This window comes from Mesocricetus auratus, unplaced genomic scaffold (genome assembly GCF_017639785.1).
Source record: "Mesocricetus auratus isolate SY011 unplaced genomic scaffold, BCM_Maur_2.0 Super-Scaffold_100013, whole genome shotgun sequence".
Lineage (NCBI taxonomy): Eukaryota > Metazoa > Chordata > Mammalia > Rodentia > Cricetidae > Mesocricetus > Mesocricetus auratus.
This window is the reverse complement of record NW_024429196.1, coordinates 24,712,474-24,734,041: the sequence shown is the minus strand read 5'-3', so window position 1 is coordinate 24,734,041 and position 21,568 is coordinate 24,712,474. Positions and strand designations below refer to the sequence as shown.

Here is a 21,568-nt window from a genome sequence, read left to right as displayed (position 1 = left end):
AAGAGAAATTAAATTGTTGTTAAGACTGATCCTGTTTTTTCTATTAATCAGTCAGATTAAGATGCATGGATCAAATGAACAGTCCTGTGCCTAAGATTTGCCTTCTTTAAAGTGTAAGAACAGTAATTCAGTGTGTGAGAAATAGGTGTATGGATTCTGAGTGAAAGATCGATAGTCCATGTTTTTTTAAAAACAATAGTCATTCATGAAAAGATTTGCCTTTTAGAGGATTATTACACAATTCACAAACTAACTGGGCAATGATGTCACTATTACTTTGGAAACTTCTTTACTTCACATGAAGCACTTTCTTTACATTTTGAATATTGCATAGTTGAACCATAGATACTTATCTTTGGCTTTCTACTTACTATAATTCATGCAAGACATTTAATTCTCATAGTATCCTTAGCTTTTAGTTTTACTTCTTTTGATGAGATGCCTTAAATAAAATATAACAACCTAACTAGTGTTTGTGAAAATCAGTATGCTATCTCAATTTAACCGATTGATGGATTTTCAGATGGGTTTTTATCCAGTGACAACTAATGAGTGTGGTATTTTAAAGTGAAAAACTAGCTTCATATAGGCAAAAGTGAATTCTGTTCTTTAATAGGCTTAGTCATGTTGGCACTTAAAGATTTTGGTGAATGTCTCTAGTAGGAGCCATATAAGAGCTACACAACAAAGCTCTTTTGATAACTTGTTTGATTTAATCATGGCTCTGAAGTAAATTGTCCTGACATTATAGTGGAATTTATAGTTGGGAACTAAAACCTGGGAGATCAAGATAGTGGATTTGGAGTCTAGAACTACTATATTCTATAGTAAAGAGCTCCTGAGTTCAGTATATGCTGTTTTTCCTCATAGTATTTTGCAACTGCTCTTTACTAGTATTTCAGAACTTGTCAGTGACCTGAAATTGAAATGAAATTCTGTATTATGCTATTTAATTTTATCTCTTGATTAGAACCTTAAAAAAGTTTTCTGATAGTCTCAGTATTTTAAATCTCCCTCCCTCCTTCCTTCCACTACTCACTCCCTCCTTCCCTCCTTTCCCCCTCTATCTCTATCTATCTCTATCTCTGTCTCTTTTTAGAAAATCAATGCTGTAAAAAAGTTTTGTTCTCTCAGGGTAGAGGAACTCTTAAGAAAACCATTTCATCTATAGCTTTAAATTGGTAACCATAAACACTGTGACTATGTGATGTTTTCTCTGGTCTTTTTTCCTTCCACACATTTTCACAACAAAATGTCACATAAGAGCATTCTTTTGTTGCTTGGGTAAACTGTTAATTAGTTTTCCCTCAGTAGACCATCTCTTGGGTTAAGTAGATGAAATGCTGTGATATTTTTTACATTTTCTAGTGAAAAATCCTCTTCATACTGTTATTGGTCCTTTCTGTAACACAAGAAGCATAGCTAAAAAAATAAAATGCACTCAAATGCATTCAACACTATTTTCAACTATGTTGATTAGGAAAAATATCATTCTATCTTTTTCTTTTAAGACTCCCAGGTTAAGCTAACAGAACTTTACTTTTTACATAAACAATATTCTGTCCTTGTTGTATAAACATGGATTTTTAAGATACTAAACCAATCTCTTCGAACGTTTGTAGACATTTGATTCTTCACTGATAGCTCATCTTAAATTAACTATGTTTGACAGTTCTGTTTATAGGTTTTATTAATTTTATTACAAATACTAGATTTGCATTATTTTTTAAATAATTAAAAATAACCTGATATGATAAGACATACTATTTGTAATCCAACCACTTGGGAGGCTAAAGCAGGAGGGGTAAGACTTCAGGTCCACCCTGGGCTACACTTCAGGCTAGCCTTGGTTGCATCGTGAAACCCACTCTCAAAGTGAAGTGGAGATGTGTAGCAAAAAAGAAAAGAAATTCTATTTGATACTATTAAATATAACCATAATTAATTTTGATATATAATTGCTAACATCTTTAGAAAGCAACAAGTTTCCAAGTTTTTCAAGTTATGAGGAGTGAATTGGTATCCACAGACCAATTAGCATAGAGCCTGGCATATAGAAAATACACAGTAAATACTCTTGATTCTATGTCAAAGCTGGTAAACAATTACATAGCCATTGTAAGATACACTGCAAGTGTCTTTTTCCTTCCTACCAGTTTTTTTAAACAGGCTCTTGCTGTGTAATTTAGATCAACCTCTAATTTTTTAATCCCCCTTCCTTGGCCTCCCAAAAGCTTAGATTATTTGTGTATGCCACTGTGTTGACTCTAGATTTTATTTTGAGAATAAAAGACTTTTTAAAAATACCTATCAGTCATTTAGTTCATATTTTTAAAAGAAATAGATGATAAGTACACATTAAGATTGTCTTTTAACTAGTTTCTGAATGTGATGACATGTAATTTTAGCACTTGGGAGATAGAGGCAGAGGGGAATCAGTAGTTGAGGATCATTCTCAGCTACATAGTGACTTTGAGGCCAACCTAGGCTATGTAAAACCCTGTCTCAAAAGAACTAAGAGAAAGAGAAAGAGAAAGAAAGAGAAATCACAGTTTCCTTGATCCTATTTCACAGTGGAATAGGGGAAACTCTATGGCAGACATGTAGTCTATGTATTATATCAAAATCAGGTGGCCTAGAGAGAACAAATGAAGGACAGGACAGGGAGGTTGAGACTGTTTAAACACTTTTCTACTGTGAAATAAAAGTCTGTGGATTATTGTTGATTCTAAAATTGATTATGTTGTAAACATTATCATAATGGTCATAATGTGTTCATATATGAATAGAAAACAGTAGAATTAAGACATTCTAAGCCGGGCGTTGGTGGTGCACACCTTTAATCCCAGCATTCAGGAGGCAGAGGCAGGTGGATCTCTGTGAGTTCGAGGCCAGCCTGGTCTACAGAGAGTGAGTTCCAGTACAGCCTCCAAAACAATACAGAGAAAGCCTGTCTCGAAAAACCAAATAAAAAAATAAGGAAAGACATTATAATTTTTTCTTTTCTGTTTTACTATTCAGTATGAATTACAAGTAAAAAAAATTCACACAAAATTAATAGGTAGGGGTTATATTTGTAGACTATCTTTAAAAGTCCATATTGATATCCATCCATCATCCTTTATTTTGTATTATGGTGTCATAATAATCATATTTTGTAAACAAGGTACTATTTCTCCAAAGTTTCTGAATTGAAAAAGCAGAGAAAATAATTGAATACATTGGTTTGATTAAAGATAGTATTATAGATATAGTTTTAATATTGGCAGACAATCCAGGCTAAAAGAAGTACTTCTACTTTCTTCTTCTTCTTCTTCTTCTTCTTCTTCTTCTTCTTCTTCTTCTTCTTCTTCTTCTTCTTCTTCTTCTTCTTCTTCTTCTTCTTCTTCTCCTTCTCCTTCTCCTCCTCCTCCTCCTCCTCCTCCTCCTCCTCCTTCTCCTTCTCCTTCTCCTTCTCCTTCTCCTTCTTCTTCTTCTTCTTTTCCTCTGTATTGTTTAGGAGGCTGTAGGTCCAGCCCGGCCTCGAACTCACAGAGAGATCCGCCTGCTTCTGCCTCCCAGTGCTGGGATTAAAGGCATCTGCCACCACCGCCTGGCTCATTTTCTTCTTAAAGAATTTTTTTTGGTCATCCATGTACTCTCATACTTCATGGCTTGTGAGTAGGTAAGCAGAATACATGTGCTTGACTTGAATGCTTTTTATTATCTATCCTAAACCTGATATATGTGGAATGAAACCTAAAGAAGAAAACAATTTTATTTTGGGGCCCAAAGTTTTGATGGCATCCAGAAGATATGGCAGAGTTAGTAGACTAAGTGGAAATGATGTAGTTGCCATGCTAAGAACTTCTGCCTGTGCATGTTTTACTTCCATTCCCTCTCCCTCTCTGTAGTAGCCCCTATCTAGCCATTTCTAAAGGTTCCTTTTCAGTCCCAACTGCTGTATTATTTAAATCCCATCTACAGCACTCACTAAAGCAGTGCTCAAATCTGCTTTTGTATTGGAAAACAAAGCTTTAAAAGCAGCCAGGGGAGCCACATGAAGAGTAGTGATTTTGTGACAATGGCCTAAATCCAGGAAATGCATTTAGAGTATTTTGTTTGTTTTAGGTAGAATTGACTTCAGCATGTTTGTCCATTGAAAATAGAGAACACTTTTTTTCTTTTTTCAGACTCTGGATTTTTGTCACATGTTGTGCTGCGTGTTCATGTACCTATATCCCATAGCCTGTAGAAATCTTTAGTGTGCATTTATGATCATACAAATAATGTATTCTAGCCTTTTACAGTCGGTGCTATTTGTAGGGTTATTCTGTAAATGAAATGTTATCATGCAAAATGAATAATTGTTCAAAATTATTTTGGTAAATAACATTCCTTTTTAAAAATGCATAGTTGGAAAATTGTAGCAAATAGCATGTTCTGTAGTTTGTGATCCATCAGTGGGTAATGATTTCTTATCCAAGCCTTTTGACATTGGCAGATAAAGATAAGTAAATTAAGATTCAGTTAGAAACATAAGTCCTATAATATGCACCTGTAATGCAAAGGGTGGGGGAGAAAATGGATGTGTGTTACTGAATCTTTAAGGAACCTTTATGTGATGAGGAGGGCTTTGACTGCATAACAAGAGAATTGAGATGATAAAGGGCAAGAATGAAACATTTACAAAGAATGAATTCTGATGTATTTCTTGGTTAGAAGCCTCACAGAACATTTTAAAGCATGCAAGGCTGGAGGGATTCATTTTTATTAACATAGTAAACCACTCATCATAGGAGGCAAAGAGGACACTAAGTCCAAGTGTTAGAAACAAACCACTTTGAATGATTATTGTATCCTAACTAGAGTCTGAGTGGGCATAAACATTAGAAATAACTCATGAATGTAAACCAAAACTAAATTGTGAGACCAGGGAAGATTCCAGTAGTGGAAGGCAAAGGCCTTCAAGAGAAATATCAGGTGCTAAGCCCAGCTCCTATCCAGATGCTTCTGAGGTTAATGAGGACTAGTCGATCAAGATGCCCAGGCACGTGCTCACCAATGAATTCCAACTTGTTAGGGCCTCAAAGAGGCTGTGCTAGTTAGTCAGCAGCAGTTCCTGGATGATATGGTACCATCTGTGTACAGAAGATAACCTGCCTGCTGAAAACAGTCTTGAGACAAGCAGAAACAGCCCCTGGTGGAGTAAGAGGCCCTTAGCCCGGGTTTTGAGAAATGCTGCCATAGCCAATTAACTGGTGTGGGTCAGAGACGGTGTGTCAAGGTGTAATAACTGCATGGGATCCTCTGGGAAGTTTCATGGTTTTGTAATTTGCAGGGTGGAGGCCAATGAGACCACAGAATTCTAAACCCAAATTCCTGACCACTTGTTTTGGAAGATGACCTTTGCCCGAGGATACAATAACATCATGAATACAGTTAGGCAATCACCTTGAGAAAATTTCAATTTGTTAAAAATTAATCTATAAAAAGAAGAGAAAAAGGAAAACAAGTTAATGACATTGTAAACACATAACCTACTCTTTTTAGGACTCTCACAAAGAAGCAGAGGCACTGCCTTTTAAGGGAGGATGCCATTTGAATGAATGCTAATCCAAGGAGATGCATGGCCTTCATAGGTACATACACTTTTTCCCACAGCTATTGCCTTTTCTGAGAAGGATTTGAAATCTGGTTTTTAAGTATGAGGAAGCAATAAAGTGATAGTGATTGCCAGATTATGATTTGGGACTAATAGGAGTCACAAAATATTTTTAAAAGCTTTTTTCTCCAAACCCCAAAATCATTCCTTTAGCTCCTATTACCAGAAAAATGCATGCTAAGATATTGTATCCAACAAGATTCTGACAGTTACTAGCAATTTACCACCAAGAACAATTGTATGTAGCAAGAGAAACTACTTATCACTGTTAGAAAGATTTGCTAAATTAAATGATTTTTTTTGTTTTCTTCTGCTTAGGTTTTACATTGTCTGAAAAGAAATAGGAGACTAAACATGATGAAAATACTTTCCCTAACCAATGTGACTATGTTATCTGAACAAAAATTATGTGAAACTCTTACCCTAAAACCCTCTCTTCTGGAACTACTGGAGATTTTGATGTATTTCAATTGGGTTCATTGTTTAAATGTGACATAAAAGAGTTTACTCTTTATTTATAAAGTTGCAGATCATTTTAACTTGAGCTCAGCAATGTAATGATATTTTAAGTATTATTGTATCTACAAATTGTGTTCCTATAGGTACAGTAGATTCAGCTGTACTGGCCCATGTGTATGCTTTCTTGACTTATTTTTAAAAGAGATTCATTTTAGAAAGTTGTACCATACTTAGGTCCTATTTTACATCTATTAGCTTTACTAGGTTTCCTTTGATGTGTTGTATTAAAATATAAAGTATGGTTTTTCACTAACCACTCACACAATTTGGAGGTGGCATTGCTTACTATCTTTAGAATGTGAGAGAAACTATAGACAAAGTTAAGACTATGTCAGTGTTCTATGCTAGATAACAGAACTATTACTTGGACACAGACGTTCCTATTCACATTCCACCACTTTTATCAACCACTGCCTTGATTTGTCATTTGATAATGCTGTTTCAGTGAGTCAGCTAACATGTGTATTCTATTCCTTAATCCCTGATTTTTCCACTGATTTGACTGAAATAAAATGTTTGTTTTGGAATGGACAGAGAATATTTCAGTACACTTATCTTTACAGTGTACCTAATAATTTGGTCTGCCCCATAGGGATGATGGGAGATTTGAGACATTTTGGTAAGCTGTAAAACAAAATTTTCAAAAAAGTAAAAATAGACAATAAGCTTTTCTCATAATGGAAGTATTTTGCTTGCCTCATAGTTCTCCCATTTTTGTGTGTATGAGGTTTTTAGGTTTTTTGTTTTGTTTTGTTTTGGTGTTGGTTTTGGGTTTTGTTTTTTTGTTTTTTTGTTTTTTCCCAAGACAGGTTTCTCTGTAGCTTGGAGCTTGTCCTGGAACTTGCTCTGTAGACCAGGTTGGCCTTAAACTCACAAAGATCCACCTGCCTCTGCCTCCTGAGTGCTGGGATTAAAGGCATATACCACCACAACCCAGCTCATGATGAAAAGCAGAATCATGGAGGAGGATTTAAACCTTTTCTAGAGTTGATAGAAAGGAGCTGTGCAACTGCAGTAAGCTTGTGGCTGCACACTCCAAGAGTGTGCCCTAGAGACAGAAGATAGAATATGCAAGGACTTTCTGTCTGTTAGAGGCAGGCATAGCCTCGTGCTCATTGAAAGAAGAGGGTTTTTTACTTCTGGAAACTTTTTAGCAAATTTTCTTGACTATCTAAAATCTCAGATAGAAGTCCCTATCTTTTGACAGTGTGCCTAAATGAGAACACAGAGTTTTAAATTTTTAATTACTAAAGTCTATCACATTTGGGTTAGGTTTCAATCTTGAGTTGCTGGTCTGTCTGTTACATAGTAGATAATTAAAAGTAGTGAGTTGGCCTATTGTTTTCTTTCTTGTATTCATTTATTACAAAAGCTTGGCTGAAATACTGATCTTTGAGAAAGAAGGAAGTGGAAGGACAGAGGAAGAAAGAGGAAGAAAAAAGAAATGTTAAGAAGTTTCTGAGTGCTGTGAACCAACTTCTGAATGCAAGAGCATGTATACAGTGCATGGTCTTTGAAGACAGAGCTCAGTTTATCTCATCATGCTGCCACACCACCACTTGTCCTTAGACAGAATTTTATTCTCTTCTGCTGCCTGAGATAGCATGGCATATGCTTTGCATTTTGATTTACCCATAGAAACTGAGCATTACTCAAACCCCTGCTGCCATAGGGCAGCTGTGGGTGCTACTTTTCCAGCACCTGAGGACTGAGTTAACCCTAAGTAAGATTCTGTCATTATAGTATAACTGATTATAGAAAAAGGATACTTTACTTATGGGAAGTATCTTCTGTGGTGAAGTTTCCTAGTAAAGCTGATATTCTTGCCTACTATGGCCTCTGAATGCTGTAGCTTTTAACTCTCTGTGTCAGGGTCATCCTTCTCTGATACACCTTGGAAGAGTATGTTTAGAAGACATGTGTGCTCCGTGTAAAGAGGTGGAAGAAGCCTGTTTAATGTTTACTCCCTATTTGAAGTCTGTGAAGTACTTTGAAATCATAACTGATTTGAAATGGTTACACAGCCACTATAATACTTATGGTTTTCCTGTTAAAACATGGGCATAGAAGCTTTAAAAGTCATTATTGAAGCTGAGGTATTTTAATTATCCATTTCCATTTCAAGCATCTCTGCATGTTAGACACATATATCATTTTATTTTTAAGAGTAATTTGGGACCATAAATTTTATATGAAATCATCATAGGAATAAGGTTTATTTCTTCAGTTGATAGTAAATAAAACATAATTAGAATGTGATTTCATATTTTAAGTTTGAATATCAATATCTTCTAAAATGTCACACCAGTATGGAAATATCTTTAAATAAAAAGAAAGTTTTTCTAGTTTATCAGTATAGGTAATAGAGTATTATATATTTAAGATTCAATATAGCCAGCCACATGCCTATAATCCCAGTACCTGTGAAGCAGAGACAGGGCCAAGACTGTCTCTGTGAGGTCAGGCCAGCCTACTCCACACTGTCTACGCAGTGAGTTCCAGACCAGCCAGGGCTACATAGTGAGACCCTGTTTAAAACAGAACAAATAAGTGCTATACCAAGATATTAGTAGTTGTCATTTTTGTGTATGCATGAACCTCATTCCATTCTATATTATGAATGTGCTTTATTGATTGGCACCTGTTAGTAAATCTGACCTGATCGCAGATTTCCATCCCTCATTATGGATTCTTTTCTGACTAGCTAAATCATAGTCTCTGAAAGTAGAGTCTCAGTGTCTTTGGGTTTGTTTTTTACCTTAGGCAGGAAGAGGAAGAAAAGATGTGTACTTTCTGCACTCTGTATAAATAATCTAATGTTCCATAACTCCTGCAGAGCTGTGTTCACCAGTGAACTTGTAGTCACTCAGTTGCATTACCGCAAATGCTAAACATGCATAACTTTGTTCAGAAAAATAACTTGCATGTCTGCCATATATGTCAGGCCTGACTGCCAACTCCTTCTGGAAAAGACTCATCAGGATATCATCTTATAGTTTATATCTCTTATTTTTGGTGGAAGATATTTTAGTTTTCTTTAGATATAGATGTACCAATATCAGAATCATCTCATTTTCTTTGACATATTTGAGGTAATTTGTAGGTACAGGCTGAATTCTCTAAATCAGCTCACAGGGCCTCACCTTTTTTTTCTTTTAGACTTTTGGATCTTATTTCTTCTCAACTACATTCTTTATTTGGATCGAATCACTATTTACCAAGGTCAGTCCCACCACCATTCCCCTCATAATGAGTATGGGATAGTAATTTAGTCAATGAATTATATTGTGTTTGCCTGTCATAAAGAAATGGGCTGGACTCATCATTCACAGTCTTTGCAGAGGATCTGAGTTTGGTTTCCACCACTCACATCAAGTGGCTTACAACCACCTATGACTCCATCTCCAGGGGTTCTGATCCCCTATTTTGATCTTCATGAGTGCACATGGACAAACACACACACACACACACACACACACACACACACACATACACACACACTAAATAAAAATATTGATAGAAATAGTTGATTGCCATTGTATATCTCTATATACAATGAGTGTTAAAAAAGTTCCATTCAAGTATAAAAGATTTAAAATGATAAGATGACTTAGCAGATAAGGTACTTGCTGTCAAGTGACATCCTGAGTTCCATTTCTGGGACCCACAAAGTAGAAGGACAGAGCCAACTTCTTCAAATTGTTCTCTGACCTCTGTATATGTACCATAGTTTACGAACTGTTCAAACACAACATAAATAAAGATGTAATTGAAAAAATAATTAAATATTTGAAATTACTCTGGTTTTTGGAACTGTTCTGCTTCAAATGTAGTCTAATCATCATAGTTTCTTCTGCATTCTGATAACAGTCTCTCTCCTCTCTCAATAACTACATTAAATCTTGACATATATAGAGCATGAACATCAGGAATAAATGCACATTCAATTAGGCCAGAGCCTCTTTACTGACCTAAATAACAGTTCATTCATGAGATAATGTGACTTGCAGCCAGAGAGAGAAATCTATTCCCAGAGTTGGAGAAGCCTGGCTTAGCACAAACTCTTTAGTGGCCAGGGAGTTATCTAAATTTAGACCAGGCAGAAAAAATATTGCAGAGCTTTACAGGTCTGGTCTCTATTTAAAAAATAGTTCTTTCTCAAGTTGTGTGTGTAATTAGTTGTCTAGATTAGACCTGGTAATCCTGCAGTCTATGCTTTTATTAGTATAAAAATTCCATGTTATCAAAAGAATTTGGTGATTAAAAAATTTATATTTATATATCCATATATATATTACTTGGGGAGTTCACATTTTTGTCAATGAATTTCTTTGTTGAAGAAAATACACACACACACACACACACACACACACACACACACACACACACGGGATTTGGGATAGCCTTAACACTAGAATGACCTCAGATTCTTTTGAAAGAGAGATTGGCAGAAAAAAGTTCATAAAACAAGCTACTATCCAGTGGATAATCTAATTTGTTGGCTAGAAGGTTTTCTGGATCATTTTAAGTAGTTTTTTTTTCCTGTATTGATGTCAAAATGGGAAAAGGGCAACATGTGGTTTTACTTTTAGAGCCAGCAAGATGGGCCGAAGATGGGGAAACACGGGTAAAGTAGTGTCCAGACTACCTAGGACTTTGCAAATGTTTTATTTTATCAGTGCATGGAAAGCATTTGAAAGTGATTGAGCAGAAAAGCAAGTGATCTGGTCGCACATGTCTTGATAGTTATCAGAAATTTTTGCCTTAAAATTCTCTGTCTTCTGAAATGCCAAGCACCAATTGCCATGCCTGGGTAATAGGTAAGAATTAAAAATTGACCTGGAAGTACATGAAGCACCTATGGCTCTGAGTTGCTCCCTCCATCCCTCCCCATGTGTGTTTATGTGGGGATCAATGGAGATGGAGTGGGGGCAGTATTAGCTGCTACTTGAGTCAGTTTTATGTGAAACATAGTCAAAATATGACCAAATTATAACATAATTTTCTGTGTCCCAGGAAGTATGGGGGCATGTGCCTACATGTGCTCATTTTTTTTTCTTTATTGGTTGGTATAGCTATTGTTTGGCTGAAGCAAAACAAAGTAACACTTTTCTTTCTTTTTTTTTTTTTTTTTTTTTTTTTGGTTTTTCGAGACAGGGTTTCTGTGGCTTTGGAGGCTGTCCTGGAACTAGCTCTTGTAGACCAGGCTGGCTTCGAGCTCACAGAGATCCTCCTGCCTCTGCCTCCCGAGTGCTGGAATTAAAGGCGTGCACCACCTAACACGTTTCTTGACTCTGCAGTAATTGTGATGTGGTATGATAAATACTTCTTGCTAGAAATAGAAATAATGTAGAGAGGTAAATTTGTGACTTGGAGTTCCCTCTCAATTTCTTCCAACATTAAGTTATATTTAATGTCTCTCCAACCTTTTTATGTCTATTGATGTTATCTCATGACTTTGCTGTTAACTTTTGAAAGCAGGTACAGAGTCCCTAATAGAAATGTATGAGGTGAAATAGGTTCCAAGTAGGAAGCCATTATGTAGACTAAGAAGACTACACAAATGTGTGTGCAGAGAACAGGTTTAAAAAGTGAGCTTCTTTGATGTCTGCATTATATGAAAGCAAGAATTCTTACATGAAGTACAAACACGTTTTGAAGTGTGTAAGCACTAAGTGCATGATGGGGGACTTTCTTACTGAATTTGATAAGGAAAAGCTATTTGCAAATGTGTAATTCCTATGGCATACCTGTTATTATACTGGAGCCTACTTTCTATTTTCCAAGAAAAATGGAAATGTCTGACAGTACCTGAATGCCAAATACTCTACTCCTAAATAAAATTCCTTATTTAAGGCAAAATTTTAAGAGAAAAACAAATAATTCATGCAGGTGAAACAAATGTAAATATTGATTTAAATGGAATCATCGGTCTTTTGATAGTGTCATTTTGCACCCACTGGTTCCTAACCAAAAAAAATTTCCTGTCCTGGATAGTTGTAACAGAAATAGAGCATGCTTCCCTGGTAGAGTCGGATCAGGTATGCATTTAAATCTCCTTTTGTATTTACTACATTTACTTATTGGTTTATTTTATTTTGTTTATTATTTTGTTTTTACTGGTTCTGTGTCCATGAACAAGTTATTTAGCCTTCTAAATCTCAGCTTCCCATCTTTAAAATAAGACTAGTAATAAGTATTCACTTTGCAAGATTTTGAGAATTAAGTAGAAACCACCTCACCCCAGTAGATACTTACTTAGTAAATGTGTTCTTTACAGTTGCCAAGGGTCACACAACCGGGATTAAAGTGGGAGAAAAATGAAAATATATAACCTTATAAGAAAAATGATGATTCAGTAGTGTGCCTGTCTTAAGTTTTTTATGTATGGGAGTAGATAAATGTAGGGAAAAAACAAATGCAAGAGTCCTGAGGTAGGAGATTGACTCAATGAGTAACTGAATGAAAGCTTGTATAACTGAATGCAGCGATATCTACACTAGGCTGTGTAGGAAGTGAACATGCATGGCACAGTGCTTTCATGTCTTTGAAGAATTATAAGAGCAAAGAAGTCAACAAATTTCAAGCAGAGGGGTAATCATTGCCATATTTTTTTTAAATTTTACTAACACAATCAAAGCACAAAGACAGTATACCCGAGTAGGTGAATCAAATCAGGACCTTGATTGTGCCTGTAACCTTTGTTTGGCTCATGACCCATCTCTGAAGGGACAGCAATATCTAACAGTGCAGATAAGTTCTGCTTCCTCCTGAATTTGTGTAAATGGGCCCATATAGCACTTAGTTTTGTTGCTCTGTTCATTCAATGTCATGTTTGTGAGGTTTGTTTATATTTATGCAAGTATAATTTGACACTGTTGTATACTGGTTGAATAGATCCACCATTGGGTTGACATGTTAACTGACAATGTTGGCTGGCATGTGGGTTGCTTGAAAGAACACAGAGACCTCTATCAGACAGTGATCACTTTTATTTTATTTTTAAGCATTATTTATTTATTGCAAATTCTCCTGCATGTTGTCTGCATGCCAGAATAGGGCACCAGATCTCATTATAGATGATTGTGAGTCATGGTTGCTGGGAATTGAACTCAGGACCTCTGGAGGAGCAGCCAGTGCTCTTATCCTCTGAGCCATCTCACCAGCCTATATTGCCACATTTTAAAAGAGATGAGTTTAATTGAGGCGACTTTTGAAATATGTGAAATGGTATTAAAGTAAGCACCTGTACATGAGTAAGAACTTCATGAGAGTTTTGAACTGGATATATATGGTTATGAGTCATCCATATTTACTTTGATTACAGATATTAATTTATTAAGATTATTAACAATATGAAATATGCAGGATGTAAAATGAGAGAAGACCTAGAACCTAATTCCTGCCCAACAGAAAGACACAGATGATCTTGTAACTGAGGCAGAGAAAGAGGAACAGGAGCATATATGAACTCATCATGGTGAGTGTTAAGTGAAGGAAATCAATAGTAAATATTATAGGGAGGGTTCAAGTAAGAGGAAAACTTTAAAAATTCTTCTTGAATTCAGTAACATGAAGATATTTGATACTTGTAGAAATAATTCACTAAAGTAATAAGATTCCAAATCAGATGTCAGTTGAGCCAGGTTTTGTTTTGTTTCTTTGTTGTTTGCTTGTTTTGAAGAAATTTGAAGACAAGACAGTAGTATCAAATGACCAAATGTTAACAGTAAACCTGTTTGTTTTCATATTTATGCTTTGTTTTTATTTTTAATGTATTTATTAATTAATGTTAACCTTTAAATCAGTGTACATGTGTGAGCTATTTGAATGTTCATGTTTTTGAATATTCAAATCCAAGAGTCTCCTTGAATTCTGACTTACCTTTTATGGCAAGATATAGAAGGCATCAGTTCTGATAATCAAGTTGAAGATATTGAGGTTGTATAGGATCAGGCCCCCAACCACAGTTACATCAATTTTATTATTCACAATAGCCCTATGATTTTGATTTGTTGTTGTATTTGATTGTGATGAAACAATTCAAAGAAGGGACACTTCCTTTCAGAGATCAATCATGTTAGAGCTGAGATTCATACTGAGAAATGTCAGACTGTACATTTCCTGATAGGTCTTCTCATGACAATAGTGGTATTGTCTAAGTAATGAAATGTCTTTTGTCAGGGGCTTCAAATCAAGACTAGATTTTTGACAGAAATGCTGCTACATGCCTGTAATGTCAGCATATTGGAGGCTGAGGCAGAAGGAATTAGAGTTTGAGACGAAGCTAGGCTAGCCAGTGCTACATAGCAAGATATTTTCTTAAAATAAGTAAACAAAGTTAGTGTTTTAGGATTATTCTTACTATTGGTAAAATAATGGTGTTGATTAAAAATAGGGACATGCTGTGAGAATTCTGTTTTTAGGCACTGGATGTGACTTCCTAGTGCATTTAAGAGATGTGAACATGGGATGCATGAGGCTGCTACTATCATAACACACCATACTGTCTTACAGCATATTTACTAAGTATGTAAGGTTTAGAATTTATACTCAAAAATAATGATAAAAATGTAGTGAATGTATAAGCAAGTACACAGTTGTTTATTATCAAGTATTGTATATTACAAACAACTTTATGTGCTAAATCTTCATACAGTAGTCTGAACAATAAGTTTGCTTCTATCAGCATAACTGCAAACATGTGAGTAATGCATTGCACTATGTTGCTGTCACTGACCAATAGGAATTTTTTCATCATTATCTCTGTGATATATGCAACCCATTATTGGTCAAACCATGATTGTGCAGCAGATGACCATATGTTCATACAACCTGGCAGTACAAAACTGATTAAGATCAGTTTCACTACTTCCTAATGTTGCTTCATACTACATTTATCCAAACTGTTTCTTTTTCTTTTTTAGTCCTTTTGAAGATTGAATTAATAAAACGGGTTTCCAGAAGCTTTGGAAATTCGTTTCTGATCTTTCACCATTCTGCTTACTGTTACCTCAATACTTGGAGACCCCAATGCAAGAAAAAAAGGAGATAGGAAATGTTTCACATTTCACCCCATTAACTCTAAAGTAAAGGGTATCATGTTAGCAAAATATTTGACATACATAACTAGCATCATTACAATACTAGGTTTATCATGTGTTGAAATAAAATGATGTTTGTAATGACAACCTTGGGCTTGGAGATTGCCTTGCATATTATATTATTATGATTTCTCAGTAGGGTCATGTTGACCAAGAGTGTCTATTGCTATATTTCATATTGCCAAGTGAAATTGTTGGTGTAGGTAAATTCAAACCGTGTTCTTTTTCCAGGTTTCTTATTTTTGAAATTATTATGTAATTACATTTCACCCTTCCCCTTCCTTCCTCCAAACTCTCTCATATCACCTCCTTCCCTCTTTTAAATTCATTTTTCCAGGTAAATAATTTAGATTTATTTATTTTATATACGAGTGGTGTGTATGGATGCATATATGCATTCGTTTTGTGCACCACACGCATACCTGATGCCCACAGAGGTTGGAAGACAAGGTTGGATTCTCTGGAACTGGAGTTACAGATGTTTATATGCCATCATGTGGATATTGGGAACTGAAGCTGGGCACTCTGCAAGAGCAAGCGTTGTGACCAATGAGGTGTCTCTACAGTCCCTGCCGGTTTTTCTAGGTTCAAAGCTCTTGTTTAATTAATGCAGTCAGCCTATGGAAAGCACCATTTCATATCTGAGCACCAGTGACCTTGGGTCTCTTTTTAGACCCAGGATTCTGGTGCAGATTAGTGTTCCTGCCCAAGCAGCTGTTCACTCTTTAAAATTTAAAACAGATGTGTAAAGGAGCTCCTAGCCCTGTAAACTTTGTAGTTGATTACATGGAGTTTTAATGTCCATAGGGCTTCAGAAATCATCCTAAATTTGTAAAATACATTTGAATAAGTTTTTAGGTGAATCTCATTTTTCCATTTTATATTAAATTACATTAATTTATATTAAATCATATAACTGGGGATGGGCCTAAATATTTTTAAATATACTGGAGATGGGTATCAGCATGTTCCAGAAATATAACAAAATTAATTTTATAATGCAGAAAAATGCATTTAAGTAATTATATTAAAATATTAGCATTATGCTAAGTAGTATACTATACAAATTATGCATTATAGAACTTGTATTACTTATATAGAACTTATATATCTTATACAAGGTATGCCACAATTATGTTTTGAATGATGTATTTTACCAACTATATATCATATGATAAATTAATGTTAATATAATTTTGATTTGTATTATATACCAAAACAATAATATTTTAGTGGCCAAACATTTAAAAATCTTTCCTGCTGGAGCTTAGTATATGCTTACACCAGTCTGACACAATATGCCTCATATCCTCCTTGTAGAGTGAGTAATCTCAGCTTTGGGAGTAAGATCTCATATTACTGTGGTACTTTCCCCTCTGAAAGCTCTTTTATTTTATGTTGATGAAATTTAATTCATCACCCTGCCTCTCTGCTTGATATTGTCTTTTTATGTAACTTTTACTGGAATATTGATAGATGGACTTATAGCAGAAAAATGGCATTGTCATAAGAAACTGAAGTATAATCTTAAGAATATTCACTTCAGCATACATATATCAGTGTTTATATTTTAATAGCATTTGGAATATATACTAGTTTTAATGACCTGTTAGCTTTTGATAGTTATAAACATAGCAAATTCAAATTTAGACATCTATCATAGATCAGGCATTGTGCCTTAATACATCTTGTGCAGTAGGTTTCATTTTAAGTGAAGTAGTTTTTATAATATACTCAAATGATTAAAGTTGATGATGGTGATGATTATGATTATATCAAAATGGCCTTGAATCACAAAGTACTAATCTTACCACTAACCATGGGACAGAGGCTGGATATTTCTAGGTATAAGGAAGGTAGTTGGGAACTTAACTGTCATACATCTGTGCTTTATGTTTTGTAAGTACTTAACTAACAATTACTTCACATCCATTATCTTGCTCATTAAAAAGTAAATATTTTGACAGTGCAATCAGATGTAAAATAAATTGATTTTTTTGTGTGTGTGGTGAGTGTAGATCTCAGAAGTTTGGGGTTTGAATACCTGGTCTCTATGTGTAAGAGCCATGGTTATTGAATTACCTTAACACTGAGTTACCCAGCTCTGTCTGTAAGCTAGGGTATATGTCATATTACAAGGATGTTGTGACATTTACTAAATCTGTTCTTGTGGTTTTGATTGATCAAACATAAAATGTTTTTAAAATACTAATGAGTTCAAAGTAACTTTGTATCCTCTGGAAAGTTTTAGTTGCCCAATATGAAGAGTTCAAGTATTATTCCACCAGAGAACTAAAATAATTTAGAAGATAATCCAAAAAGGCCAGGAATAACTCAAGAGAATTTCTGTTAGTTTTTGTTTGTTTTTAATTTTTGCCAGTATTAAGAAGTATTGGTGACTTTGTCTTCTAGCCTAGTTCTCCATTTTGGGGAAGTGTCAGTTTATTCTAAAGTAAACTTTCATCATTGAAGTGAGTGCCTTCATTCTCCACATATCTTAGTACTGCCTTAGAATCAACATAGTACTAGAAGATTTCTAGTCCATGCTTGATTGAAGTTCTCTAGTTTCCATAATTAATATTCAGTGTGGAATAAAGCATTCACTGTTCTTTGAAACTTGTTAACAATTGCCTTTCAGAGTCTGTGGTCACTCTGTGGACTTGTGTAAGTTGTGATAAAGCATGTGGTATAAAACCATGTCAAGTACAATCAAAAGGGCAGTGGCAGTTCTGAATATCACAAAAAGTGTAGGTCATGGCATACAAATCTGATCAGAAGACAGAATTTTAATAAACCCCTGCCTAGGAATCCATCACTCCTGTAGTAAAGAGTCTCTAGTCTTGCTCAATCATAGGAATTAAGAGGGTTCTGCTTAACATTCACGTATAGTTAAAAGTTTAAGCCATGTATTTGAATTTGGGATACCATTTTTTCATAGAATTATTTTTTTTTGCATGTAGGTTTTCAGTTAGCTGCAGAAGCCATCTCTTATTTATTTATTTATTTATTTTTCAGTTTAAATTTAGATAAGAAACAAGGTTGCTTCACAAGTCAGTTCCAGGTTCCTCTCCCTTTCCCTCCCCTCCTCCAGTGCCCTCACCCTAACCCCCCCCCGTTATCCCCTCATTTCCCCAGGGAGGGTGAGGCCCTCCATGGGGGTGTCCATAGTCTGTCATTTCATATAGGGCAGGGCCTAGACCCTTTCCCAAGAGTTCAGGGTGAGAGTGCACCTCACATTGTTGGATGGGAGTCCAAAGTCCGTGTGTATACTCGGGATGGGTACTGATCTGCTGCCCAAGCCATCTTTAAATTAGTAAGGAACTAGAGACTTTTTGATAATAGTAACATTGTTTTCTTGTAGAAGTGAGCGATCTTGCCCCTTGCCAAATGTGACTTTTCCTTTGCTCTTTTACAGTAGGTAAACACATGAAGTTGCTTTAACTATATGGACCCTTCATCTGTAAGGTGTGTTAGAAGTCATTCAAAGGCATATTTTTGACAATTCACTAAAAAATGAAAGAAAGAATAATGCCCACTCAACTCACTTCTTCCAGTATTCTCCCTACCTGATTGATATACTAGCCACACTTTCAGATCAGAAAAGAAAGTGAGTATTCACATGAGACTTGTTCAAAGAGATATGATTAAAGATTCATTAATAGTGTAGCCTGCAGGATGGTGGTGGTACATGCCTATAATTCCAGCACTAGGGAGGCAGACGCAGGTGCGTCTCTGTGAGTTTGAGGCCAGCTTGATCTACAGAGTGAGTTCCAGGACATCCAGGGCTACACAGTGCAATCCTGTATCCAGAAGGGAGCAGGGGAGTATAGCTTATCCTGTAGGAGGGTTTAGAGAGTATGGATGGATGGATGAGTGATAAGGAAAGTTTGTGAGACATGACAATTAAATTCCTTAAAATCATTGTGCTGAAAGTGTTTTATTCTTTTGTAAAGAGCTATTAAAAAACTCCAAGGAAAGCTGCTGTACTTTAAATAAGATAGATTTTATTGACTCAGATGTCCACGGTCTGAAAATTGAGTGTTTTGTTTACCTCAGTTCTCTTTGTCACCCACTAGAGTCTGGTTTTAGTAATAACCTTTTGTGGGATGAGAGGATGAAATGAGAATGAGTCTCTGTATCAGTCTGGGAAACAGAGAGACTCATAAAGTTATCAAACAGGTAGACACTATGAAATGTAGCCTGAAACTTCTAGGACAGGTAAAAACTATTAGGGCAAACTTTCAATCGAAATCTTTAATTTACTACAATATTAATATCTCAAAGTGGTCAAAATAAGTCTTTTCTTCTTCTTGGTTTCTTTTGATCTTATTTTTCTGATACAGTCTCACTATGTAGCCCAGGAAGGACTCAAAAGCATAATCTTCCTGCCTTCCCAGAGTTATGGAATTATATGTAACTGCCATTCATCTGGCTTTCTTGTTTTGGTTGAAATCTTTTTTTTTTTATCAAAAAGGTAAATGAATAAAATAGTGTAAAAAAACTAATTTTAAAAGTTAATTTATTTGAAGTCTCTTGAATTAAGAAGGAAAATTGGGATTCATTTTTAATAAAAAAGTACAGACATAAAAATAGTTAGGATTTTTAAAAACACATGTCATATATATTGTTAGATGGAAAGCTTGCTAACCACATTTGTCTGGGAGAAAGTTGCCAAACTTTAAATAAATCAGACCTTACACATACATGGATAAGGAAAAATGTCGGAGGATTAGGAGAATACTATCAGGTTGGGGGGGTTGCCTTAAAATCCTATGTAATGCTTTGGAGCTTGAAGTTAGCAATTAGCAAAACGGAACAGAGTTTTTTGAACAGTAACAAAGAAGTCAGATCCTTTAAGGCTGTATTAGCATTTCAAAGATGGGAGTTCACATCTTTTAAAGAGCTAGATAGATGTGGCCCAGGGGCTCCTACTGTGCATTGTTACTTTACCTTCTGTGGACAGAACCAGACCCACAGATAATTTGTAAGTGCATAGACATGTTTTAAGGTGAGGTCCTTATAAGTACCCTTTATAAGCCAGAATTAAATGGAATACCTGATGGTGACAAGTCATCTGAATGAGCATACATGTAGCAACTAACATCCACTTTTGAAAGAATGCTGGGGTTGAAGAAATGGCACAGTAGGTAAAGTACTCACCATGAGCAAGCTTGAGAACCTGAGTTCAGATCTCCAGTGTCTATGTAGAAGCCAGGTAGGAAGGCACATACCTGTAAATCCTAGATATAGGAGGCAAAAACAAGGTGGTTTCCAGGGTTCCTGACCATCTAGTCTGATGGAAATGGTGATATACAGGTTCAGTGAGAGATCCTTTCCCAAAAAAGAAAAATATTGAGTGGAGAAGCAGTTGGGGAAAATATCACAACGTCAAATTTGACTTCCATATGTGAGTACACTCACAGCCATCCCCCTTCACCCACTCCCAAAACACATGAATGCTGTCCATAGCTGGTTAATTTATACATAGCTTCTATTGGTGTATATACTGAAGTGATATGGATTCATTAAGCAAAAATTTATAGAAAAAGAAGTATAACTTGGATCCATATATTGACTGCTTTAGACCCAAAATATTAAGAAATTTTAATCTGCTTTTTTGAGTTTTAAGAATCAAGATACTGATAGTCAATAGTAAAATTTCAGGCCTATAGGAATTTGAGTATAGGAAAACCTGCCTGCCACATGTAACCTGAATTTGTAGCATATAGCTTTTAAAAAGACAGGTAAACTAGAGACTGTGAAAGAAGTATTGGACTTGTAGATAAGATCCTAGCATTGAATTCTTGCTCCATTGTTTACTGCTCAGTAACCTTAGGCAAGTCAATTTATTTTTGTGGATCTAAATTCCTTACCTATAAAATGGTAAGAAATGGATCCCTCATCCTATGCAGTTTTAAAAATCATCAACTCATATTAGTTAGCATATCTTTGGTGATTGTAATTCATACAATGTCTTGGAATTATAAATACTAGAGTTTCAATATACAGAATGGTTTCTAAGAATAGGTATATAAGAATTGAGAGAAATGTGTGTCAACATCAGAACATATCCCTGAAAAAGGTTGCTCATTGATGTATAAATTTTTATTCAAATGATTGATTCAAATGGATACTATTGCCATTTTTTTCTTTCTTTAAGTCATGCTCAGACAGGATAAGAAAACACAGCACTGGGGAAGAAATCCAAAGAAGTCCAAGTAAATCAGTTCTGCATAGTCTATTGTAAGGTACTGTAAGGCTTTTAAAACTAGATACTTCAGTGCTCTTCTGTCTTTTAGAA

General features: G+C 35.4%; 1 protein-coding gene across 12 annotated transcripts in view; it reads left to right on the top strand.

Annotated features, from left to right (window-relative positions):
* Celf2 (CUGBP Elav-like family member 2) overlaps positions 1 to 21,568 on the top strand; it is an 826,625-nt gene that overhangs the window by 543,803 nt on the left and 261,254 nt on the right. Inside the window, exon 2 of one of the 12 annotated variants that reach the window (XM_040756171.1) lies at positions 9,323 to 9,385. The exons of the other annotated variants lie outside the window; for them this stretch is intronic. Within the exon in view, the coding sequence (XP_040612105.1) occupies positions 9,323 to 9,385 (63 nt within the window). The remainder of the gene's footprint in view (positions 1 to 9,322; positions 9,386 to 21,568) is intronic. 12 annotated transcript variants of the gene reach the window in all.